The sequence below is a fragment of the Acanthopagrus latus genome, chromosome 19, assembly GCF_904848185.1.
Source record: "Acanthopagrus latus isolate v.2019 chromosome 19, fAcaLat1.1, whole genome shotgun sequence".
In the NCBI taxonomy this organism is placed as follows: domain Eukaryota; kingdom Metazoa; phylum Chordata; class Actinopteri; order Spariformes; family Sparidae; genus Acanthopagrus; species Acanthopagrus latus.
This window is the reverse complement of record NC_051057.1, coordinates 15,660,780-15,684,368: the sequence shown is the minus strand read 5'-3', so window position 1 is coordinate 15,684,368 and position 23,589 is coordinate 15,660,780. Positions and strand designations below refer to the sequence as shown.

Sequence of the window (23,589 nt, the reverse complement as noted above, 5' to 3'; positions counted from 1 at the left end):
GCTCGCACAGACACACACGCGCGCTTGTTTATTGAAGGCTGCTGGGGGATTTGCAGTGCAGCTTGTTCAGTTACCATCCAACTGAAGGACGCTGAGTTCAGGGCTGCTATGACATTGCAAAGGAATCAAGATCTGCGTTCTAAATAAAACATTTGCTTGCAGTTACATCAGAAAATGCTGAAGTGAACGTGTTTGTCTTTCACAGTAACAAGGTGAGGGTCGACTAAGCACAAAGCAGGAAGAGGATATGTATTAATATATATGTGTGGAGCCTCTCTGGGCAGACACACAGCAGCAGTACACACCTGCAGCTCCGCAGTCGCAGCAGACTTCATTGCCCGGCATGCGCAGCACGTCTTCTATGATGGCTTTGGTCAGGTCCTCTAAACCGTCCTCGCCGCCGCTGCTCTGTTCGCCACGAAATGCCATGTTCAAAGCCTCCTCCTTACTGTTGGTCAGCACTGAGATCCAACTGCACAGAGGAAAAACATCATTACTGGTGTTATAAAATACACTTTTAATACACTATTCATAACGTAATTTGTTAAGTATATCGAGAGATAAAAACACTGTGAGATATAAAGTATGTGAGCTAAAAATCAATAGCTCATAGCTGAAAATCTCATCTGAGGATTATTTCTCGATTCTGTTCATTGTTTGGTCTCCACACCAGGGCCAGAAAGCTAAGCTGGCCCACCATAAGGTTCAATTTGGCCTGCCAGATGTTTCAAGCAAAATTATGTATTATAAATAAATATAATCATGTTATTCTGTTTTAAGATCCCCAACTATTAATTGGTGTTCATAATCTGAGCACAGGAGGCACAGTGACACTTGCACTTGGAATCCCAGTACCATTTTGCATCTTGACAATACAACAGATTAATGTTCTTGGCCTGATCCATTAAGTTTCAGTTTTTCCCTTTAAAATGTGACAAAAACTTGACGGATGACCATCACAGTTTCAGGATAAAAAGATATTCAACTCCAAACAGAGAAAAAATAAATATCCTAACTGTTTAGAGGCAGAAACGTGGGGAATATTTGGCATGTCGTTCCTGAAATACTCTTTAAACAATGAATCACATGCCTGTTATTCATCTGGCAACTAATCGTTTCTGCTCTAGAAATACAAATAAATCACAAAAAAATGTAAATCATTGCAATGAAAGAGCAAGATACTGATTTCCATGAACTCAATACCTCATCACTCTATCATCACAAAAAATAAACTGTCTGTATGCTTCATTACAGACTGGATATAAACCTAAACTGCACAAAAGATGTTTGGAGAGCTACTAAGACGATAACAATAGCATTCCTTTGACCCGAAAGGTTCTAATTTTGGATTACTTTCCTCAATACTCTTTTGGCTGGCCGGTTTACTTACTTTGAAAAAGGTAAAACACACACAGATGTACACACACATGCACACACCCACACACACTGTGGTCATTAAGCATGCACGCAGACAGGAAAACACTGTGGCTGCCTTTCAGACATGGCCTCCTGCAGTTCAATACACGGCACAATCTGCTCCTACGCTCTAGCCACTGATCTGTCCCTCACACGCACACATGCATGCACACACACACACACACACACACACAGGGCTTTATGAGCCTGACGTCAGCATTTCCTCTGTCATTGTCACTCAAGCCTGTCTGCAAAGGCCGTGGCCAGACAGGGAGAGGGCACATAAACTGAAGTGTGAGACTGCCTGTTAACCTGAACGTGTGAAAAAAACCCAAGATATTTTCATCCGCAGAAGCGTAGGTGCACAGATGCTGAGCCAAAGACTTCCTGTGTTTACTTATATTATGCATTATAATATGCTGCTCGCCTAATTGAGGGGGAGCGTAATTGCACAAAGCCGGAGCCCTATGGAATACTAAATATTTCATGGAAAATCCCGCCAAGAGGCTGCAGTTAGAAGTGCGTGACAGAAGCGGCGGTGAGGAGCAGAAAGCTGGATCCCAGCGGACGACATGTACGTACTGAGTGTTCAAGCAGCGCTGAACCAAGTGCCGCAGCCACTGCAAGGCATGAGAGCGAGAACATGCAAGAGCAGATCAAGTGCCACAAATCAAAGAGTGTTTTAGTCGAGGCAGCTCGAGAAGATTCAGATTTGTGTTAATATGATTCAGTGTGTTTCTGAGACCTTTTTGAGTCTGTTTATCCATCATTTTGGCTTTTGTGAATTTAAAGCAGACAGATTAAACGTTAGAACCATGATTATCCTGCTACAAAAGGAGAAAATTCAATCTTATCTTGACATTTTAATTAGTATTGCCTTAATTAACATTTTGTCTTAATTTAATGTTAATTAAGGCAATACTTATGTTAATACAAACTACTGTTTATCTTTGATCTTCAAACAAGTTTGTTTCCTCTAATGTTCGCTCTCAGAGGCAATACAGGCAATGTATTATCATTTTTTGTTATTTTTACTGTATTATCTCACTATATTGTATTTGTATGGTTTTGCTTTCATTGTATTCAGTTTTAAACTTGTAGTCCTCAGGGAAAACTGTGCAATCCCCTGACACTTTTAGAGACAAACTTAAAATGTACCTAAATTACATCAAACATTTGAATCCATCCAAAACTAAACACAGATTTGGATAGCTGGATTAGATTTTATACTGCATTAGGACACTGAGCAAGCTAGCTGTTGGGTTGGCTAACAACCAAACTATTCATTCACATGTGTCTTTGTTGTTAAAACCTGGTGCATACATTACCCAAAATGCAACCCAACCACAGACAGTCCAGTTGGAGATTCGAGTGTGTTATGCTGGTAGCAGCTAATGTAGCTATGAGCACCTTGCCTAAGCTAGATCACTTATACCTAGCTCTACACATACAGATTTTTTTTGTTATTTACAAACTTCTAGTCTTCCAGTGAAACAATGTATGTGTATTTGTAATGTGCAACATTGTTGAATTGCTGCTGTTCTAGTTCCATCCATTTGTGCAATTGTCTAACTTCATGGGAACCAACAGTGTGAGGTTACAGTGACCTGAATAACTGCCGACCACAAATCCCACTGCTGCCCTTGCTGCCACTCAATCAACAGTCAATCTGCCCCTCACAAGACAAAACACTTCCTGTCTGTGTGAACGACTTGCTAACCAATCCGCCATCAATAAAAAAAAAACATCAGGTCACACGAATATCAAACTCATTCTCTGCATTTAAGTAAAGGTATGTTATTTTCAAACCTTTAGGAATAATCATAAATACTTTTTTTTTTTACTCACATGACAAACTCTTGCTCATCTTCAGCCTGGAAATGATATGTCCGGTTGTCTGTGGAATACAGAAACAGTCATAAAATAGGCAAATGACTTATCTTGTATTTTATTTTTTATTTTTTTAACAGCGTACTATAAACTATTCAAATATACGTGTGTGTGCAACACCTGTTTGAAAAGCACTCAAAAATAGTCTGTTACAGAAAAAGTCTGTTAGACTTCAAAAGATATGTTATCTTTGATGCCTAGAAGAGGCAGAAACTCCAACTGTCTCATATTAAAACACGTTCATGACTAGGGCTGCAACTACTGATTATATTCCAGATGAATCATTTAACTGTTGTCAGAAATACCAAAAAATGTCCATCCCAGTTTCTTAGATGCAACTTCTTAGACTTTAAGTGCCTTGCGTCAATCTAAAACGCAAAGATATTCCGTTTGATATGAAAAAAAAATGGTGGAAAACAGGAAATCTTCATGGATGAGAGGCTGGAAAGAGCATTTTCTGCAATTTTTTCATTTAAAAGTACTTTCACCATTAATCGATTCTCTGAAAATCTGTCAGTACTTTTCTGTCTGTTGATTTACTGTTGTAGCTCTAGATGTAACTAAGCTATTGTGACGCAAGGGCTGCACTACTTATTGTTTCAGCATCATCATCGCAATTAACAATAGTCAAATGTGTGCGGAATGTCAAAGTAAGGCAAATTAATGCAAACATGTCCTGTTACAGCTTTTTGTTGTCAGTACAAAAGCAAAACTGGCACAGATCTAGTTTTCCATGACTTATCTACAAGAGAAGTCAATCATAAACATTCTTGATTGATTCATCAAACAAAGCAGGGTCACCTTTGCTTGATTGATACATTCCCCCACAAAAAATCCCCTGACTCATTCCAAATACAGCTTTTCAAGTTATCTGGTGAAAATTCTTGCAGGCTTTCAAATATCGCAAAAAAACAACTTATTGTAATGTCAGTTTCTACATGGCATGTTGGTGAAATGTGCAGGATGAGTGTGCTGAACCTACGAGAGATGAGATCGAAGCACTTCCTGTCTTCAGGACTGGGTTTGACCTGGCAGGTGAGCAGGTTGAGTTTGACTGGCTGCCTGTTGGACTGTGAGCACAAAACAGATCACATTAAATTGAAAGAAAACATAAAATCAACTTGAACCTGAATATTCACAAAATCAAAGATACAAGAACCTTTGACACAGATACAAGATGAACTCGGGACTCCTCGTAAGAAGCCGGACTACGCTGGCTGCTGGCTGTGATAATGGACCCAGTTGGCACATATACGCTGAGCATTGTCTCCTGCCAGTGCCCGGGCAGAGGAGGGGCGAGTGCACGTGCTAATGAAATGCTAACAGGCTGTGATGAGCCATGGAGCTCGGCTGGCCTGCTGGCAACCTGCCATGTCAACGAGAGTCACTGAGAGTTCAGCTGCCACACCGGCAGAAGGAAAAGGAAGTTGGTGAACCGCCTCCAGACGGAGAGAAATGATTATAAGGTCTCATATAACTACTACTCAGTGAACCAGAGCAGACTGATAGGTTAGAGATTCACTCCCTTCATCTGCTGTCAGAACAAAGGGGAATCCTTTAATATCACATCTGAGGCAACCATTGCCTCCGAGCTTCTTGGAGTAGCCAGACTGATGTTTTCATGTTTGAGGTAGCTGCTGTGCGAAGGTTTAAATCATTCTCATACCCCAAAACTGTAAGACCTCGATTTGTGACCAATAAAACCGCAGAGGTTCAGATGACTGTTGGCTTCACCAGGCTTACCATCCTTTTCTTGACCTGTGAGAGTTTTTAATTGTCCAATTTTAATTCAAGAGAAACCGCAGCACTGGACTGTCCCAAAATTCAAAATATCAACTCAAAACTGGTATTAAATTAAAGGACAACAAGAGCAGAACTGCTAATCTTTATTGGACTTTAATTTTCAAAACATTAGAGTTTTTGCTGAGGACAAATGGCAAATAATGAAAAATAGATCCTGCAAACAGTTTACTGTATTTATCACATTTGTACCACATTTGTACCATATTTGTCATTTCATGTTCATGTTGCATGTTGATGACCTGACTTTAATTTCAGGAGATAAAGTACTCTGCGGTGGAGTCCGAGGAGAGAGGGCAGCCAATCAGTGACTGCAGTTCAAGACTCTGGGTTTCAGCATTTGTAAGCGTCAAACCACTAGACAGTTTAAAGAGAATTCTAGACAAGTTCTAGTTGTATGTGTGGATAGAGAAAACTGATGTATTTGAAGCGAAGTCAAGACATCTCTAACAGTGTTTGTGTTGACAAAATCAGGTATTTTAAGCCAAAACAGGATCTTTTTTTACCCTTACCAAGGAATCTTTGTCTAAACCTAAACAGATCATAAGTACAGCACTTTCAAAGCATAAAATAAAAAATTCAACCTAAAAGAAATTATATTTCAGCATAACTGTGGTTAAAGAAACGTTTACTGTCAGCATTTAATCTGATGAGTGGGTTGGATATCCAGCAGCAATGCTGACTATCAGTCAAATGACCTCTGGTCAGTCAGGTTAACATGGCCTAAACGCACAGGATTTTCATTTTTCTTTAAATTCCTAAATCCACAGGATAGGTTTCCTGGACTGATTATCTGTGCCAGGAGGTCACAACTTAGTTAATACAGTCAGTGTACAGATGCCACACTGGAACAGAAGAACATCACACTGCTTACTGGTCGCTGCAGCTGCACGAGAGTGGAGACGACTCCACAGACGTGCCAGTGTATACAGTAGCGTTCACACACTGGCTCTGAGATGAGTCACAGAGGCGCAGGATGAGGGGGGAGGGGTGAGAGGAGAGGAGAGGAGAGGAGAGGAGAGGAGAGGAGAGGAGAGGAGGGAAGAGGAAGGAAGGGGGGATATGGTTGCCATGACAACTCATCTATGTCAATTCCACTCTGCCAGCTTCCAGATTGAGAGAGCCCAACACAACCTCCCCACATGATGTTCTCCCTTTGATCCTCACAGTCACTTGCGGGGGTCAGGGAGTGCGTGTGTGTGTGTGTGTACATTTGTCTTGTACTCACCGTGGCATGAGCGATGGTGAGCATGCCCCCTTTCACTGAACACTGCCTCCTCTGCCACACCTTCCTCAACCTGTGAAGGAGGAGGAGGAGAAGGAGGAGGAGGAGGGGGAGGAGGAGGAGGAGGAGGGGGGAGGAGGAGGGGGAGGAGGGGGGGGAGGAGGTGGGGGAGGTGGGAGGGGGGACACATTAGCAAAGGAGCTGTGTTTCCTCTTCTTCTGCTAAATGTTAATGCAACATGAACGGTGCTCTGCAGCGTTTAAAAAACAACAATGGCTGTGTTAGCAGCTTACCCATCACTCTTCTTCAGCAGGTAGCCTTTCTTCTCACTGCCAAACTCCTTGTTCCCCTGCAGCTGGTGCATGCTGTAGCCACCCTGCTTACTCTGCGAGTCCTGTTTGAATCCATACGATACACACACAAAACACAAGACACTACAATTTAACACTTGTAAAGCACAGAGACACAGGCGACAGACATGCAACATGCACACAACACACTACAAACTCATCCAAGTACATTGTCTGAAAGTGCTAACAGGGAAATTATTTTAATTAATTATTCAAAATCTACCAGACATGCTCTGCAATGCCTCTAAAGGGCCAAACCACTCTACTGTCAAGCATAACAACCAGATAGATGCCAGCATGCTCCACATGCACCAGCACTTACTCTTCTAGACTTGATTCCAGACAAGCAGAAGGCAGAAGGGGGGAGATAGAGGGGAGAGGTGTGAAAGATCCGGCTCAGGTGCAGGCGACGGGTGTGAAAGACCGAAACCATTATCACGAGTGCTCGTTCTCTACTTGTAAGTGATTACTGCAGGTGCTGTTAGCTAGAGAAGCTACAGAAAGTGTAAATTAAATGTGAAAGTTTGTCTATATCGTGTCATGCAGAACAGCAGACCAACAGTGTGAATGTGTGAGAACAAAACGTTGGCAGTGTGCGTATGTGATGTGGTGTGAGGTCGGGCAGTGAGGGGCTCTCCACTGAGCAGCCAGTGAGGCACAACACTGGTCACCAGCAAAGCCTACCACACACTGGCTACCAGCATGGTACAGCACTGGGCACTCGCTCTGTGCTGCAGGAGACAAGCTCCAGACCTGGTAGCGGCCAGAGTGAGAGGAAGTGTGTGGCAAAATTCATTCTCTTAAAACATGTCTGGGCGGCACCTATGAGTGAATCAAGTGTGCCATTGCTGTGTTTAGTCCTGTACGGCTGACTTTGGGTCGGCCTTGTTAGGAATGTCACTTGCTACAAGTTTAAATTTGTCCGGGTGTGACCTGCCTACCTCCTTCTGGTCCAGCTGGAGGGAGGACTTGATCAGATCCCGCAGGGCAGTCAGCTGCTTCTTCTCCTCATCCTGAGTTTGTTTGATCTGAGGGAGAACAAATGCACCAGCAGAGCTGAGCGATTACTAGCTGTGTTTACATAGAGCTGTTTATTGTGCCAATAAAATGACTCATAAAAATACCTAGACTGAAATCAACAATTTACAAACTCCCTTTACTTCCTCTATTGTAAATACTCCTATTCTGAGCTCGCTGTTCCTATGGGAAGATACCATTTAAGATTATATACTTTTTATTGAGTTTAGTTATTTTCACATCCATTTTCATAGTTCCTATGCATGTAGCACTGGAATCAGTTCAGTTCAGTAAAAGGCACAGAAGTGAAATAAATAAAAACAATGGTCATACAGAGGAAAGTAAAAATAAAATATAGGAAAAAGTAATCAAAAAATAATATATAACAAGCATAATAATATTCTCAAAGGTAAGGGAAGCCTATTTAACCATTTTTAAGCCAAGAGTTTTATGACTTTCACCTGCATTTAAACAGTGACAATGCATTGGGATCAAACGTTTACCAGCCTGGACTCCGTCCTACATTCAGAATCTGTCCTTGCTCTGTCGGCAGAGCGCGATATAATAAACATATTAAAAATGTGCTACTTTGGTTCTGATGCTAAATGCAGTAATAATAACAATAAAAATCTGAACACTAGTAACTTAAGTTTCCAAATACATGTAGAGAAATGAAGGTAAAAAGTGTCAGAAATTGAGAAAACTCAAAAAAAGGGCAAGTGTCTCAAACTGTGCTGTACAGGTGTGAGTATTTTTAAGTAAAAAAGGCAAAAATCCTCTGATTCCACATTCTCAAATATGAGTAGTTTTTTCCTCGTCTATGAAAGTAAACTGAGTATCATTGGGTCGTGGACAAAACAAGACATCTTAAACTATCATCTTGGGCTCAAACCAAATAGACCAAAGAACCAACTGATAATCAAGAAAACAATTGACAGCTTAATCAACGATGGAAAATCACTGTTAGTTCCAGCTCTATTGTCATGTCATGGCCCAACAATCAAAACGTTGCTCTGTTAAATTAAATTCATTAGCTGCAAGCCGTGCAGTTCGAGGATCTCTACTTTTCCAGGGCGTTACCATCTTTGGTTGTGTTCAGTTTACCAGTTTCCAGGAGATTCTGAATCATGACACTTCCTGCAGATGTGCTGCATTCTCGCACCCAGTAACTGCAGGAGCATTTCTGTATGTTCTGATAAAACTGCTGCTCTAGGAGAACAGCACAGCAGTTTGTTTTGCTACATGTCTTATTCTGAACACTCCTTTCTGATAACTTGTATGTAAACAAATCACATCTATCTAACAATATCTTCACGTACTGATACTAGAAAGAGTAATTTCACCCCAAAATATCTCAACACAAATTCCACTTAGTAGTCCAGTAGCTTTTTCCAGTATGAGAAAGGTTTATGAGCTGAATAAGGGATGCATTAGATTCTGGAAAAAAAACTACTAAGCAAAACTTGAGATGTGACATTTTGTGTTGAATCACAGATGTGCAGATCTGAAGAATAAAAGTCAAAATCAAAGCATACGAAAGAGATAAAAAGGGGAAAGATGTGTGTTTACATTGTAGAGATCAGCTGCCAGCTTCTCGATGTACTGCTTCAGCTTATCCGCTGTCTTCAAGCCATCTTGGAAGAAACTGCAGAACAGAGGCACATGTGAATCTCTCTGACATTAACATGCATTGTAATAAATATGACTGACTAAATAGGAATGACTTCTTCTCAAATGTCAGGTGTTACACTCTGAAGGTCACAGAGAGGAGGAGGTGGAGGAGGAGGTTGGTGCAGTTCATGTTTAATGTATAGCTCGGCTCGATCTTTGGCTCTTGGCACAGAAATCGCAGCTAGCCGCGTCCACAGCAGATTTGCAGAGGTGTGTATAGGACATCCTGAAATCCATTATAGATCTGTCTGTGGGACACACCTCGAAGTAGCGCTGCAGCAGCAAATCACCGCTAATGACCCCTCTCTCTCTCTCTCCCTCTGTCTCCCTTCCTCTGTTCATCACTCTCTCTGACACTTCTCTCCTCCGCTTGTTTTCTTTCAATCTGTACATCAAGGATCCCACCTTTTTCCTCCCACTCCATCCAGCTCTGCATGTCAAGTACTGGTGGCCTTGCAGAATGCATAGTTAAAGTATTAAAACTGTAGCTCGAGAAAAGATTGACCCGGGTTGACTTTTTGCTGTACTATATAGTCAAAATGCATTTACAATTACTTTTACTTATCATTTTATGAGAAAATCCAGTATTTGTAACTATTATGCCTATATAAATGACAAGAGTAGCCAAAACACACAACAAGGAAAATGTCATATTCAACCTGAAGTACGAACGCTTTCCTCAGGGAGTCAAACTTTTATGACAACCAGTACGACTATTTTCACATTACTCATCACCAGTTTTTGGGAAAGATGGGCTCCAAAAAAACAAAAAGTAGTCCACTGGAAATCCTTGTATCTGTTGTTACAACACCTTGGTTAACCTGCCAGCTCACATGCCGCAAATTTCATTATTCTAGTAGGAGGCAGTGACTCATTTCTGATTTAGCTTGTGTTCATTCTGGAGGAGAACAGTAATTGTTTTTATTGATTGCCAGCGTCTGCTAGAGGATGACTCTAGCTGTAGCTTGAGCAGGGCATCTGCAGGTATCACAAATTAATGTCTTTGACTTAACTCTGCATGTCTTTGTAGTCTCAATATGATGCACACCTATCGGATTATGTCTTTAAGACAAATCCAAAAATCTGCTGGATGCAGTGACACCCCGATGCAGACATCGAAACAGTGCATGATGGGTAGGTATCAGATGCTTTTGAATATCTGGTAAAAGTGCTTTGTACAACGTTACTCAAATGTGGGGTGATAGACCTGCCATCATTTAAAGAGGCGTAATAAGGAAAACAAATCATGCGGATACTAGTGCAAAGCATTTGGACAGTCTCTCTTTAAAAGCACTCAGGGTGTTGCACTTGTTTATGCATAAAAAGAGTGATGGAGGCCAATTAAAAAAGAGTGTGAGAAAGAAAGAAACTCAGATAATTGTGCATCAGAAAATGTGTGGGTGGAGGGAGTTTCAGATGCTTTCAGAATATCAGATCTCTGTTGGAGCATACTGATGCCTCGATTGTTCCATAATTGCAATGTAGTTAGCGACAACAGGTGCAGGAATTTCTAGAGGAGAATATTCGGTGTGTACTTTTGGACTCAAGGCTGTGAGTTGTTCTCTGGAGCTTTCTGAAAAGTAGAAAGTGATCACCGTCGTTCTTACAAGAGTCCATGTTTCCCTGGGTGAGTAAAATGACATGGCTGACAAATTACCGTCCCACATTTGTTGGACTAACAGGCTCAGACTTTCAAAAGGAACACAAATTGTTTTCTTCCTTCAGGCTGTGAGCAGTCCCACACTTCCCTCAGCACTCCATCGATTGCCTTTACGCCTTTCATTCCATCACGGCTGCAGCTTCTCTATCCATCAAAGCCCAGGCTGAAGCGATTAACAGGGAAGTATATTGTTTTGTCTTGGTGTTATGACAGGACCTAGCAACGCTGAGCAAAAATTTGTCATTCTGTCACTAGCCAACGCGGAGCTGCGGTTCTGGCGCGGAGAGCACCCACTTATTTACCCACCAAACCCCACAGCTGTCAGAACATATCGGTGTGATGACCTGCGCATATTTATGAGAGCCAAATATACGAATCAAGTTCTGTGAATCATACAGGAGATAGAAAATAGATAGAGATAGACGGCGACACAAGCATTTTTTTTTTTGAGTGTCGGGAGGGATTAAGGTGGTACTTACTTGCACTGTGCGTGGTAATACTTAATCAGGTTCTGGAGGAGGTCCACTCCCTTCTTGGTCTTGATCTCATTTACTTTGATCAGGTACTGCAAAAGAATGAGAGGAGCAGAGTTCAGCCAGGAGGTGAAATTCAGGGTGTGTTTAAAGGATTTCTTGTGGTTTAATGAGGTATAATGTAGCAGAGCTGCTGCATAGAGAATAAAGACTTCTGCTTGCCATAGACACTTAGAGTATGAAGACTTGGCATTATGATAATCACATCTGAGTGCCTTTGATGTATGAGCCAAGACTGCCTTGACACTGCAGGAAAGGGGGGACCAGACTGGTAAACACACTTCTATTACAAGAGAATACCATGCCACTGCCTTGATCTAAATAAAGTTTCAAAAGGATGACGAGAAAATATTTTACATTAGCATCATAAAAAAGAGAGAATAGCCTCCAGAGGAATCGCTTTGTTGACCGTGTGCTCAGTCTGGGTGTCTGACGATTCAAAACAGAATCTTCAGACGGCACTTCCCACCAAACAAACGAATAAAAGATAATCTGAGCTAATCCTGCGGCATGCCAATCCACAGAGATTTGTCAAGAGTCACGGCTAAAAACCACTTTTAGCTCTGCGGCAAATTTAATCTATAACACAAAAGCTTTCTGAGGCCAACCCAGAGCTCCACTCTGCTCCATACATCACGTGTATGGACGTCTATATGTTGGCATGCGCATGAGTGCACGTGTATGTGCATATATGTGCTCATGCGTTGTCCCTTTGTCTGCCCGACAGTGCCCGATGGATGAGAGATTACCCACATTTTGTCTGAGCCCCGTGTGGGTTCAGTGTTTCGGAGCCACTGTCGCATATTGCGTGTTTGGGCTCTTTTGTGTGAATGAGGAGCATCGCTCACGCTGCTGCCACGTCTGAGCACAACATAATGCAGCCTGCTGAGTGCTGCCTTTCCACACTCCTTCGCTGATGGCGTAGGATGAAAAGGGTGAGAGAGTGAGAGCATCCTGTAATCTGGTGAGTAACATGGGGGAGAGGGAGCGTGAGAGCGAGAGAGTGCCGCACACGGAGAGAAATGAGGTTAAGTGGGATGAACAGATTGTACCACTGACTGCAGCAACTGTCCCACACACACACACACACAGCAGCAGCAGCAACTGCGCTTCATCAGCCAGGATGACTGTTGATTTAGGAAATCTCTGCTGTTTGATCAGATGTCTGATTATTCTTTTCATTGGCAGAGAACCCTTTGGACTTACATCATACAAATATAGATAAATCACATACATGTTTCCATTACATAACACCAAACCAAGGCAAGATTAAACGCATGTTTCACATAAAAATGTTGCATAAATATTGCTGATATGGAATTTTTATTTACATTTAATCACGTCATTATTGCCATTAACACTAGTCTACCCTAAAATATATTTGAAACTACAAAATGGCCGAGTTTTGTACAGATTAGAGCCAGATCGATACAGTTTATCAATTGGCTGATATCATAGGCCAATTTTTGCCCATCACAGATAAATCAGTATCGGCGTATACGGTGAAGTTTATAATGCTATAAATTCCCATGTCATTTTCAGGCAACAAAGTTTATGGTTTAACTGTAAAATATTGTGCCTTTGATAACCACATGTGAGGGATTGTGTAACAATGGGTGCAAGTTAAGTACTGGTAAAAATAAAAATGTGTGGTGCAAAACGTTTCATTCCCACTCATCCTGATTCATATAATTATTCTACTATCTGTCAAAAGTAATCACAATATGATTTATTCCATATAGTGCAGCCCTAAGAAAGAAGGTCAAACATTCTGAAAAATTCCCTGCCCTCCTGGTCGAGAACCACTTCCAGATATGAAAGCAAATCCAACTAATCCAATAATGTGTAAATCAAGGAACTCTGTCAAATTGTTGCAAAGATATTATAAACATCTAATATGGCAATAAAGCAGTCCTACTTATTGAGAACTACAACTGCCAGATTGAACCAAGACATTACATTTGGTTTGGTAAAATCTCTGATGGTTCATCTGTCTTAAATGTCTCAGTGAGTATCATACGGAACAATATTAAGGCACAATGATTAAAATTTAAACCCCTGTGACCAACCAAACCCTGTCTGAAGTGGTTTTACAGCTCTGAGGATCAAAAGCATCGACTCAATAAATACATCAGCAGCTTTTAAGATGGCTGGCTTTTAAAGCTCATTATTTTTTGGTCACATCATATATGTAAAGAAACAAGTCAGTCACGCTCTCATAATAAAAGTGCTTTAATACTTTTTAGTCAGTTTCCTCAAAACAACAGAGTCCTCCAACTATTATTTACAGTGAGGCTGGTTCAGTAACAAGTGGCTAAAACCACAAAGGCCTTTGTCTGAAGTTTTTACCCTGGAAAGCCCAAACGGCACCAGTCAGGGGACTTGAGCAGCCCTGCAAGCACCAAGCAAATTTGTATCAGTCTAGGGAGAGAATAAACATGCAAAGCTGTGCAGATGATTAGAAATGTATGATCCGGACTTGAGGCAGCCAGTGAAAGAGGAAGCTGTTGCTAATGTAACGTGGGAGCTACAACTCGCTTTTTGGCATCCTACATCAAGTGGAGGCGGGATGAAAAAAAAAAAAAAAAAGGATAATGAAGTGACTGTTGAGGCTTCTGAAATCATGAAGAGATGAAACTGTTTCGAGCTCTGGTTCAAACTTTAAAGTTTCAACTTCATTGCCAAAAAAGATAATTGACTAAATGATTTGATTTTCAAAAACTGAGCCAACTTTTAATGATTCCATAACAGGGAGGGAATTTCAAAATGTGAGACAGTGAGAGAGTTGATTGGGAGGTTCAGAGGGAGGCAAAGATATGACATTCCCTTCAACCTTAGCTAGACTGTGTTGAGTGCTAATAATTTGCAAAAGCATGATGGTGAAAATAGTCAGTTTTTATTTATGTGGGGAAAACGTGTGTCTGGTGACGTTAGCACTTAGCTCAAAGCACCACTGTTCTTTAGAAAAAGAGCAACTAGCCTGGCTGTAGTCTTTCCATTCACTGTATTCTTATCTGCTCCCCTTGCTTCTTGTTAGACACTCTCTAGGATATATTACACTGCATGTTCTCCTGTTGGTGTTTTACACTTATGCTCCATCTTTCTCCCTGGGACTACAGGGAATATAAGCGTTGACGCAAAGCTATCTCCTAATAGTACATAAGCTGTACTGTACTACCACTGGGGACCTCTGCCAAGTTCTCCTGTGCATTTGTTTCCTAAGAAATTGAAGCTAAAAAAAAGAAAAAAGAAAGCATTCAATGTGGCTTAATTAAGCCAAGCCTCATTTGTAACAGAAGTCTGAACACAGGTGGAAAAATGTGGGCAAGGAAACACCTCTGAGTCACAGTGAGAACGGGGCAGATGAGCACGGCAGAGGACAAAAGGACTGCAGTGAGTTTCATAGTGAATAATTCACACAATCACCAGCAGTGCAGCAGCCATCAGTCCATTATGTAATTTGAGTAAAAAATCTGAGCAAGATAAAACAGTGAACAGTGTGTAGGCGTCACCGCCCACCACCAGCGAGGTTTTTGGCAAAGCGGAGTGAACGCTAACAGTTTGTTCTGACTCTCTTGGGCACATAAAGAGCTCACATTTGTTTTACACTTAATTCTAGCTGTCAGATTCAGATTTCTTTAAGAAACAGCCTTTGAACATTATTACCAAAGATAATTCGAACTGTGTGACAAAGTGCTGAAGAGAAAACAAGTTTACAGAACCGTAGGGACATCTGAGACTGTTTAAATAAAAAGCTGTTTGAGTCATTAGTGCGAGGGGTTAGCTGCACAAATATCTATTATATTTTCTAAATTTAATCACTGAAACACATTCATTGTAACAACCAGTTTCAGTCAAGCATTGCGGCAGACAGCTGGTGCGATACATTCCTCCTTCATGAATTAATGTAGTTACAGCTGTACCTTTTGAGGCTGCTCTTATCCCTACATGTGGATCTGCACGAGTGTTAACGCTACACCATAAATTATTCAAATCATCTGAGAGAAAGAGTCAACTCGAGCTTAAAAATCTGGTTTGAATGTAGCTGCTCAAGATGACTTAATAAGTGGGCGTTCAAACAAAAAATAGCACTGCGTTGGTGTTGCTGCAGGTACAGAGAGGAAAATGAAGTACGATCCCGGAAAGTTTGGGTGGAAGACCCCTGAGTTCAAAAAGGCTTGTCAGATGCTAAAACACTCTACAGAATGTTTATAATGTGGCAGCATTGCACAAATCTGAAGGGTTATCATGATTAAAATCTCTTCATCAGAATCTGCCTGGGGCGCCCCTGCAGCGTCTCCGGTTCAATTCCAGGTGGGCGATGTCAGATTCAGTGGTAGATGTAACACTCAAATGTTGCACTTAAACTGGAAAAAGCATCATCTATAAATATGTTTCATTTAAAATGATACTCAAGTAACAGATCAGACACAATCTAAGCAAAACCTATAATGGGATATTATACTATTCTGCGTTAATTACTAACAAATATATGTTAGAATATTCTAACGTTGTAAATCATCGATATGAAGCCAATTTTAGACATTTTGTAGCACAGTATCTGTACTACTTGAGTAAAGAATGTATGAATTTTCTGCCACCTCTGCTTAAATGTAGTGGGGTAGAGGTATACAGTAGCATAAAATGGAAATACTCAAGTTAATTGTATTTAAGTACAGTACTTGAGTAAATTACAGTACTTAGTTACATTCCACCACTGGTCATCTTACATTACACAACACACTGTGGGGTATTTTTTGCCTGACAACACTGTTTTGTTGCCCCGTCTCACTGAAGGGAATGAGGAGGTTGGGGATGTGCTGTTGGAGCGATGAAGGTGTTGTCGGACTAAAACCAAGAACTACACAAATCAAATAAAACAGGACCAGTCTGACTGCTTCTGATAATTGATTATGGCTGATAAGGCGACCAAAGGTTATCCTACAACTTCATTTTACAACTAACCTCGCACATCTGGAGCTGGAAGAGACGCCGCTCCTTCTCCATCTCCTCAGCGATTTCAGCCCCGGTGATCTCCGTCCGGATCATCCCGTGCTGCTTGGCGTGCTCTCGCTTCTCCTTCTCGATCTTTGTACTGAGACAGACAAGAAGATGGTTACTGGATGCACGTCTCCTCCAGGCCTCATCTGTTTTTACATCATGCAAGTAGTTCTAGTACGAAACTCCTGGAGGGTGCAAACAATACTGCTGCACATGATCAACAGTGTTTGATCCATTATTCAGTGCTAGTATTTTGAGCTAGATGATGTAAATATGTGACACACTTTAATAATCCACTTACAACTTAGCCTCGTAGTCCTTCCATGCCTTGTCGAAGGGCTTCTTTATGTCCTACAGAAACACAGGAAGACAAGCATCAGCAAACTACAAAGAGGTCACTGTGGGGACGGGAGTTATTTGTAGAATTGGATCGCAACCAGGGTTTCAGCAAATGCCTCACTCCGTTCACGATTTATGCCGCAGACGGCTAGCCGGTGGCCACGTCCCTCCCTGTACCCCTAAGATCAAGAGTTCACGGCCGTGTTACTCGCCACTCGCCTCAAGCACAACACAAAGGCAGTATTTACTTCTGCAAGATTTACAGTGCGATCTCTTGAACAGAGAGCTCTCCCCTGTCCCTTCGGTCTCTTCTCGCTTACGCTCGACAAGCACATGCACAGAAGTTGAGAGATTAACAGAGAGACGCGCTGACGAGGCGTGTTTTTTCTCTGCCCCGCTGCTGAGCCGGGCCGAGGGGGGAGCCAGAGAGAGAAAGAGAAAGAGAGAGAAAACACATCGGGAATAGAAACTGTGTTACTGTAAATCTTACCCCTTTCACGCCTTTCAGATCGCCCTTCAGCAGTGAGTCCAGAGTGAAGATCACATTGTGGCTGAGGCTCTGGAGCTGTAATACACAAAGAGGAGGAGGAGGAGGAACACAGGGAGTTATAATGTGGCTGTTGTCATGAGAAATGGCTAACAGATCATGTAATAGTGCAGAGACAGATAAAGATATTTCTGTTTTTGTCAACAAATCTTTAAGAAACAATGGATGAAAGTATTGTCTCTTCATTTCAAGCCCCATATGATTTATCACATTGAGCCACGGAGCATCACTGTTGTTAAAACACATCAATGATCCACTTTGTTGGACTGAGGGACAAGTGCCTGCATTATAATGAAAGTCAATCCACAATAGTACCAAATGTGTCGTTACCTAGGTTTGTTGCAATACATATACCAGTATCAGAAATGGCCCAATAATGCCAAAATGCTGGTATTGGCATCGCCGAGTTCACGAGTCTACACCAATCCGATACCACATCATTTATTTATTAGAAACAGAACTCTGTTACTTCCCAGCAGTGTCCTGTAAACATGCATGCACCTTCAAGGTTTTTTGTGACTGCACAAAAACAATAACAATAACATCCATTCAGGGTTAGTAGTATAGAGCTATTATAAAATAATTAAAACTCACAGCCTTTGTCTTTAGCCTACAGTGCAATGCACAAACACAGTCGTAACATAATAGCAAAGGTGCTGCCAGCTACGGAACAAGTGCAAGTTAGCCTATTGAAGAATTAGCAGCAGCTCAACGATATGTTCAGCAGCTCTAACCATTAGGATCAGCAAGGTCATTTACTACACTACTAAGCATTTAAGTCCCTGTTGTTGTTAGCCTAGTCCACACACAGACATACAGCAATGGTCAGGGAAGTAAACAACTCTTAATGGGTGCTAATGTGCTTCTTAAGTGCCCGTCTTGCATATGGCCAAAGTCAGAATCAATCTTCTTCTGGCTGACTGCCATCATGCTCTAACAGCAAGTCCTGGAAACTGTCACAGTCTCTTTTACTTTCTCAAAAAGTAAATAAACACTGAGAAAAATGCAGAAAAACTGTCAGCAAACTGTCCAAATGTATCTATAAAATCCTTACATTCAAGCCAATAACAGATGTAGGACATCTAGGACAAGCACTATTCATCAATACTCATTTGCAGTGCACGCACACACCAGCGGCCCTCGGGGTGCGGTTATTGAACTCACTCAATAAAACACTCAGAATGCAAAAGGCAAAAGTAAAGAGAGAGGGAAAGAGGTGAGACGAAGACAGGAACAGCAGAGATAATTTCGCTTTCCCGCAATGTGCAGGTAGCGCCGACAGGTGGATGATTTAAGACGGTTTCCGAGTGAACACTAGACAAATATACACACACACACACACACACACACACACACACACACACACACACACACACAGACACACAGACACACACACAGTTGTTCCTGGTGCTGCCAAGTGTATTTATGGAGTCTAATCTCGCTGTCAGCCACACAGGAAGAGAGGGAGAGAGCGGGGACTTCTTCCAACAACAATCACTCACAGAGGATTCAAACAGGACACATTATTCAACAAAAAACGTCAGGGGAAATCCACGGCAGGCTGATAAGAGCCTCCACTGGACACACAAAAAAAGTGTAGCAGCAGTCAGCTATACTGTCCGACTGTCCTGATGAACATTTTGACTGTGTAGGCTCATTTTATACGAGTGTAGAAATGGATGAACATCACTGCTACAACCTGTGGGCACATAAAAATATTTTCTACTCTACTATACTCATCAAACACCTCCTTGGATTCACCACAACAGGCCAAACATCAACCCTCAACCTGATGTAATCCTAATCTTAACCTTAAACCCAAATCCTAAACCACTTACATAAGTGAAGACAGGAAAAATAAGCTCTCTCAGGAGAATTTCCCCTCGTTCCAACCGTGTGAGGACAAGAGCACACGGCTTTGCAGGCTATTCATTTAAATGACATACGGGTGTTGACATGTCAGACTCACCAGGTTCTTCAGTAGGGCTGACAGCTCCTTGGTGAGGGAGGAGAACTTGACGAAGGCCGTTCCCAGGTCGGGGTTGTCCCGGCTGATGAAGTTGCTGCCAAATTTGTCCAGAGCCTGGGCATAGTTCTCTTCATTCTGGACGTGGTCTGAGTGGGAAACACATAAGAAAGGACAACCACTGGTCAGTTTATCTGCCTTGAATTCTGGGTAATGACTAGCATGATGTGGCTTGTCTCTGCAACATCCTGATGAGGGTACACTGCAGGTAGTCACAAAGGTCATATGGATGATTAAAGCAATCAACACATATCCTCAAAGGGATCCAAGATAGTTGGCTGGAAATCAGAAAACTGCCAAGAGGAGTCAACAACGTGAGTATGCAATGTTGCACTGCAAAAGTTTGTATAGTTGCCAAGAACTGGCAAACTAAGCACCAACTCTTCCAACTCCAGGGAATTTGTTGCATTCTTTAGATTTTGTGTAGAGGAGGGTGACACAAGGATTATTCATTTGGTTGCAAACTGCAACCCTTTACATCGGACCCTTAAATGCTACTCAAAATTATAATCTTCAGCTCTAGAGAGTTTTATTTGGGCAAAGCTCTTGAGTAAAAGCTGTTTGTGTCTAGACATTGATTTCAGAAGGACTCTGGCTTTTATTTTTAAACGAAAAATTACAATAAGCTCTTAGATCACATTAAGGGCGTAATAATATGTTACTGAAAAAAATGCTTTGGACTTCATCTGGCTGCCTTTTCACTATTATTTAAGTAGTAGATATAACTTGTTCATTTGTTTTTTATAGTTAGGGAAACAGAATGTATCTACCTCCCTCCATCTGTAATGTAATGGCTTTTAATTGCTAATTTATTGTTAGTCGAGGTTATTTCCAACATGTCATTGTGGAGTCCCAGCAACAGAAAACTACAATCAAATGCATTTCTACCGTTAGTGGCAAACCAACTGTGACCTCAACGACTTGCAGAGTTCAAAAAATCCAGCAGGTGTTAAAGGGGAACTCCACTGTTTTTAGTCATCAAATCTTTTTGGTGAATACCACTGTATCTATGGAAATCCAAATTCAGTTGATGCAGAAAACGGTGGAAGAATAAAGGTTCTGCCTCATCGATTTAGATATTTTCTTCTGATCAGTCCATCATGAGTAGGCTATGTTACAGGGATGCAAAAAATGAGTGGGCATTCTTAAATTATGAAGTAAGCTCTGTAACTCAAACAAAAATGTCTAAAATGACACTTATAAACAGAGTAATACATTATTTTTCAACAGGAAAACAAGTAAAGGACAAGGGCTGAGAATAAAGAGAATATTTCTGTGATACTCTAATCTTTGTTCTCAAAAGCACTAGAGGAAAATCCCTGGAACAAACAGGTTTGTAAATCTTCTAAGATCTCCTGGTGAAGTTAATAATAACACAGATGTGGCAGCAAGAATCAACAGATCCTACACTGGAAAGTTCCTTTGTCAGCACAGCAACACAATAACAGACACATGTGACCCTAACCCGTGACTTTAGATCAGCTTTGCTCCAGAGAGACTCTAGTTTAAAAAATTTTGACTCCACTAAGTCATCTTTATATAAAGCAAATGTCAGCAGGACAAGAAGAAGTGGGCCTCTCCAAGTCTGTTGAACTCTGCGGGAGCCGCCAGTCAAACAGCAGCGTCCATCTGTCCTTGTCGTTAGGTGAAGGATGGAGAGAAGCTGGACGGGCAGTGATGTTTGAAATGGTTGCCAAATGTGAGGAGGAGTCCTGAGTGGGAGGTCAGGTGAGACAAGCACCCTGCAGAGCTTATTCCTGCAGTGGCCATTTTGTTGTCATAATAGAAACTCAAATATAGTCCAAACAGGGCTGCAATTATGAGAACAATGAAGTCATGTCCTCTGTTTTTAAAATGTTCTGTCTGTAAAATCACTATGCAGTACTGAGTATCGGTACTCAGTACATTCAACAAGAATGTCTAAAACATAGGCTTACCATTTATTTAAAGGTATTATTTGTAGAAAATTGCCAGAATTGGAAAGTAGCTCCAAAAACATAGGGAGCAGCATATCACCAGAATAACCAACAACTGCTGCTCTTTGCTAGCTATTCTTGGCTATAGCTATCTACTGTTTATTAGCTCATGGCTCAGTTAGCAGTGGAGCCAGTGATCCTAGAGTTTGTCTGGACCAGGACCTCAGATTGCAGGGGGGTTGACCACGGCCAATGGGGCTCAGTTAAAGTGGATTTGGAAAGCTAAGAGTGGGGTTGAACGCAGCCTCCGAGAGTGATGGAAGTCAGTGTGAAGACAGAGGATCCAGTATGGAGATATCAGAGCGGCTCTGACCAGGACTATGACTTCAGGGATGACAACTGTCGTTCTGTTGTATTTCTAACAGATAAGGCAGCTCAACAAAAGCTTGCTGCAGCAACAAACTGCACTTGCTGTTACCCCCTGTTGCCATGGGTGTCACCAGACGGAGCAGAACTGAGATCTTGAGGATAAGTACTTAAGGACCTCTGTGTTCCTAAACCCCTGGCTAGAGCCTAGCTATTCATTACATTTGCAAGACGCACAAACATCCCATTCTTATTTCTATTTTTAGGTCACATCCAGTGTTCGTCACGCTAAAACTAGATCTTGCAAAAGTAACTAACTATTGTAGCTTATAGACTTCAGGAGTTTCTCATTCACAGACTCACAATGAGAGCAAGGTCCACTGTGTTTTCTGAGGAGAACAAACAAACTCTTTTTTTGTGGGGCAAACATCTGAAACTGTCAATTTACAGGGAGGAGGCTGCTCACAAAAGTATTCTGTGGAAAATTACTGAGGATCCATGTCACAGCAACGAGCAAAACAAACTCAGGTGTTGGTTTCTGGGACAGCCTGAGTGTACACACACACACACACACACTCGCACATGAAACACCATCTGTCCCACAAAAGGCAATGTTCCAGACAAAAACAGCAATCCACATTTTTTATTCAAAGATATTTAAGATAACCTGGGCTTTCTTCTGGGGATTTATAGTTTTTTTGAACACGTATCCAACCATAAGTTAAAGCGCATTCAGGCAAGATAACCTTGGTAACAGACGGTCTCACCTTGTCCTGAATTGTAGATCGCCTTCACTGATTTCTTCACCTTCTGCAGGGAAGTTCGATCCTGGTCCAACGCCTGGGAAAAGAGTAGGAGAGGACACTTTTAGAACCCCTTGAAATTCTTTAAGAACATGCTGAAGACATTCGCATCAAAAGACAGCAGAGAGCAAGGTTTCCTTGAAGAATTCAAAGCGTAAGAATATTTGCTCAGTAGTTCAAAGCATGCATACTGTATAAAGCTAATGTAGACAGAGTGCTCACAATACAGTGCATGACCTGAATGTGGCATAAATCATTATTTCAACACTGCTGCCTGCTGGAACAAAGCCTCCGTGCTCTCTAACAGACTACATAAATAGGCAGTATATCCATTTTATTGAGTTTAGGCTATTTATCACAATGGCTACTCACAATAAAACATTTAAACGCTTGAAAAATAAACACAGCTACTGACCTATTGTTACTGTGAGTTATCCGTCTCACTTCCTCGCAGTGATTAACACTGAACAGTTACACATCAAAAGCAGTGCAGAGTTAAAATAATGACTAATATAAACACAAACACTTCACAGATGCTGTAAATCATGGAACTAGTGGTTACTCATTTAAAGATGATGCATAGCTAAATTTAGAGGAAATCCTACAAAGCCAAGCCGGTGTGACCCTTGAACTGAGTCACCCCCCCCCCCCCCAGAAAAACAGCTTCACACAAGGAAAATTCATCATCGTAAACATCATGAGAATAACTCCTCGTGTGCCCTTAATGCTCGACTCGCTTGCCGCCAGAGAATCTGCTGAAGTTTCACCACATTCAGACACATCTCGCATGCTGCGGGCTGATTTGTAGCCGGATTACCTAAACACAAGCACATTACATTCAAGGGAGGCATGCCACCCTTTAAATACCTTTTAATTCAATTTTTAAAGCCTGTTAGATTTTATAGACTTTCTGTGTCAACCTGTCTTGCAGATAAAGTTATTTTTCATTTTCATTCTATGTTTTCTTCTCATTGACTTCACTTATTGTATATTTAAATCTCTCTTGATAGCACATTCCCATTTCACACT

At 41.5% G+C, this 23,589-nt stretch overlaps 1 protein-coding gene across 6 annotated transcripts in view; it reads right to left on the bottom strand.

Annotated features, from left to right (window-relative positions):
* asap1b (ArfGAP with SH3 domain, ankyrin repeat and PH domain 1b) overlaps nt 1-23,589 on the bottom strand; it is a 60,382-nt gene that overhangs the window by 16,156 nt on the left and 20,637 nt on the right. For 4 of the 6 annotated variants that reach the window (XM_037079935.1, XM_037079933.1, XM_037079932.1 and 1 more), the window contains exons 2-15: nt 22,525-22,597; nt 19,419-19,564; nt 17,393-17,467; nt 16,865-16,914; nt 16,528-16,657; nt 11,509-11,594; nt 9,268-9,343; nt 7,623-7,709; nt 7,004-7,012; nt 6,625-6,725; nt 6,335-6,404; nt 4,289-4,376; nt 3,265-3,313; nt 306-472 (exon numbers count right to left, since the gene is read on the bottom strand). In XM_037079935.1, the coding sequence (XP_036935830.1) occupies nt 306-472; nt 3,265-3,313; nt 4,289-4,376; nt 6,335-6,404; nt 6,625-6,725; nt 7,004-7,012; nt 7,623-7,709; nt 9,268-9,343; nt 11,509-11,594; nt 16,528-16,657; nt 16,865-16,914; nt 17,393-17,467; nt 19,419-19,564; nt 22,525-22,597 (1,207 nt within the window). The remainder of the gene's footprint in view (nt 1-305; nt 473-3,264; nt 3,314-4,288; nt 4,377-6,334; nt 6,405-6,624; nt 6,726-7,003; nt 7,013-7,622; nt 7,710-9,267; nt 9,344-11,508; nt 11,595-16,527; nt 16,658-16,864; nt 16,915-17,392; nt 17,468-19,418; nt 19,565-22,524; nt 22,598-23,589) is intronic. The other 2 variants (XM_037079934.1, XM_037079938.1) reach the window with 1 other exon arrangement.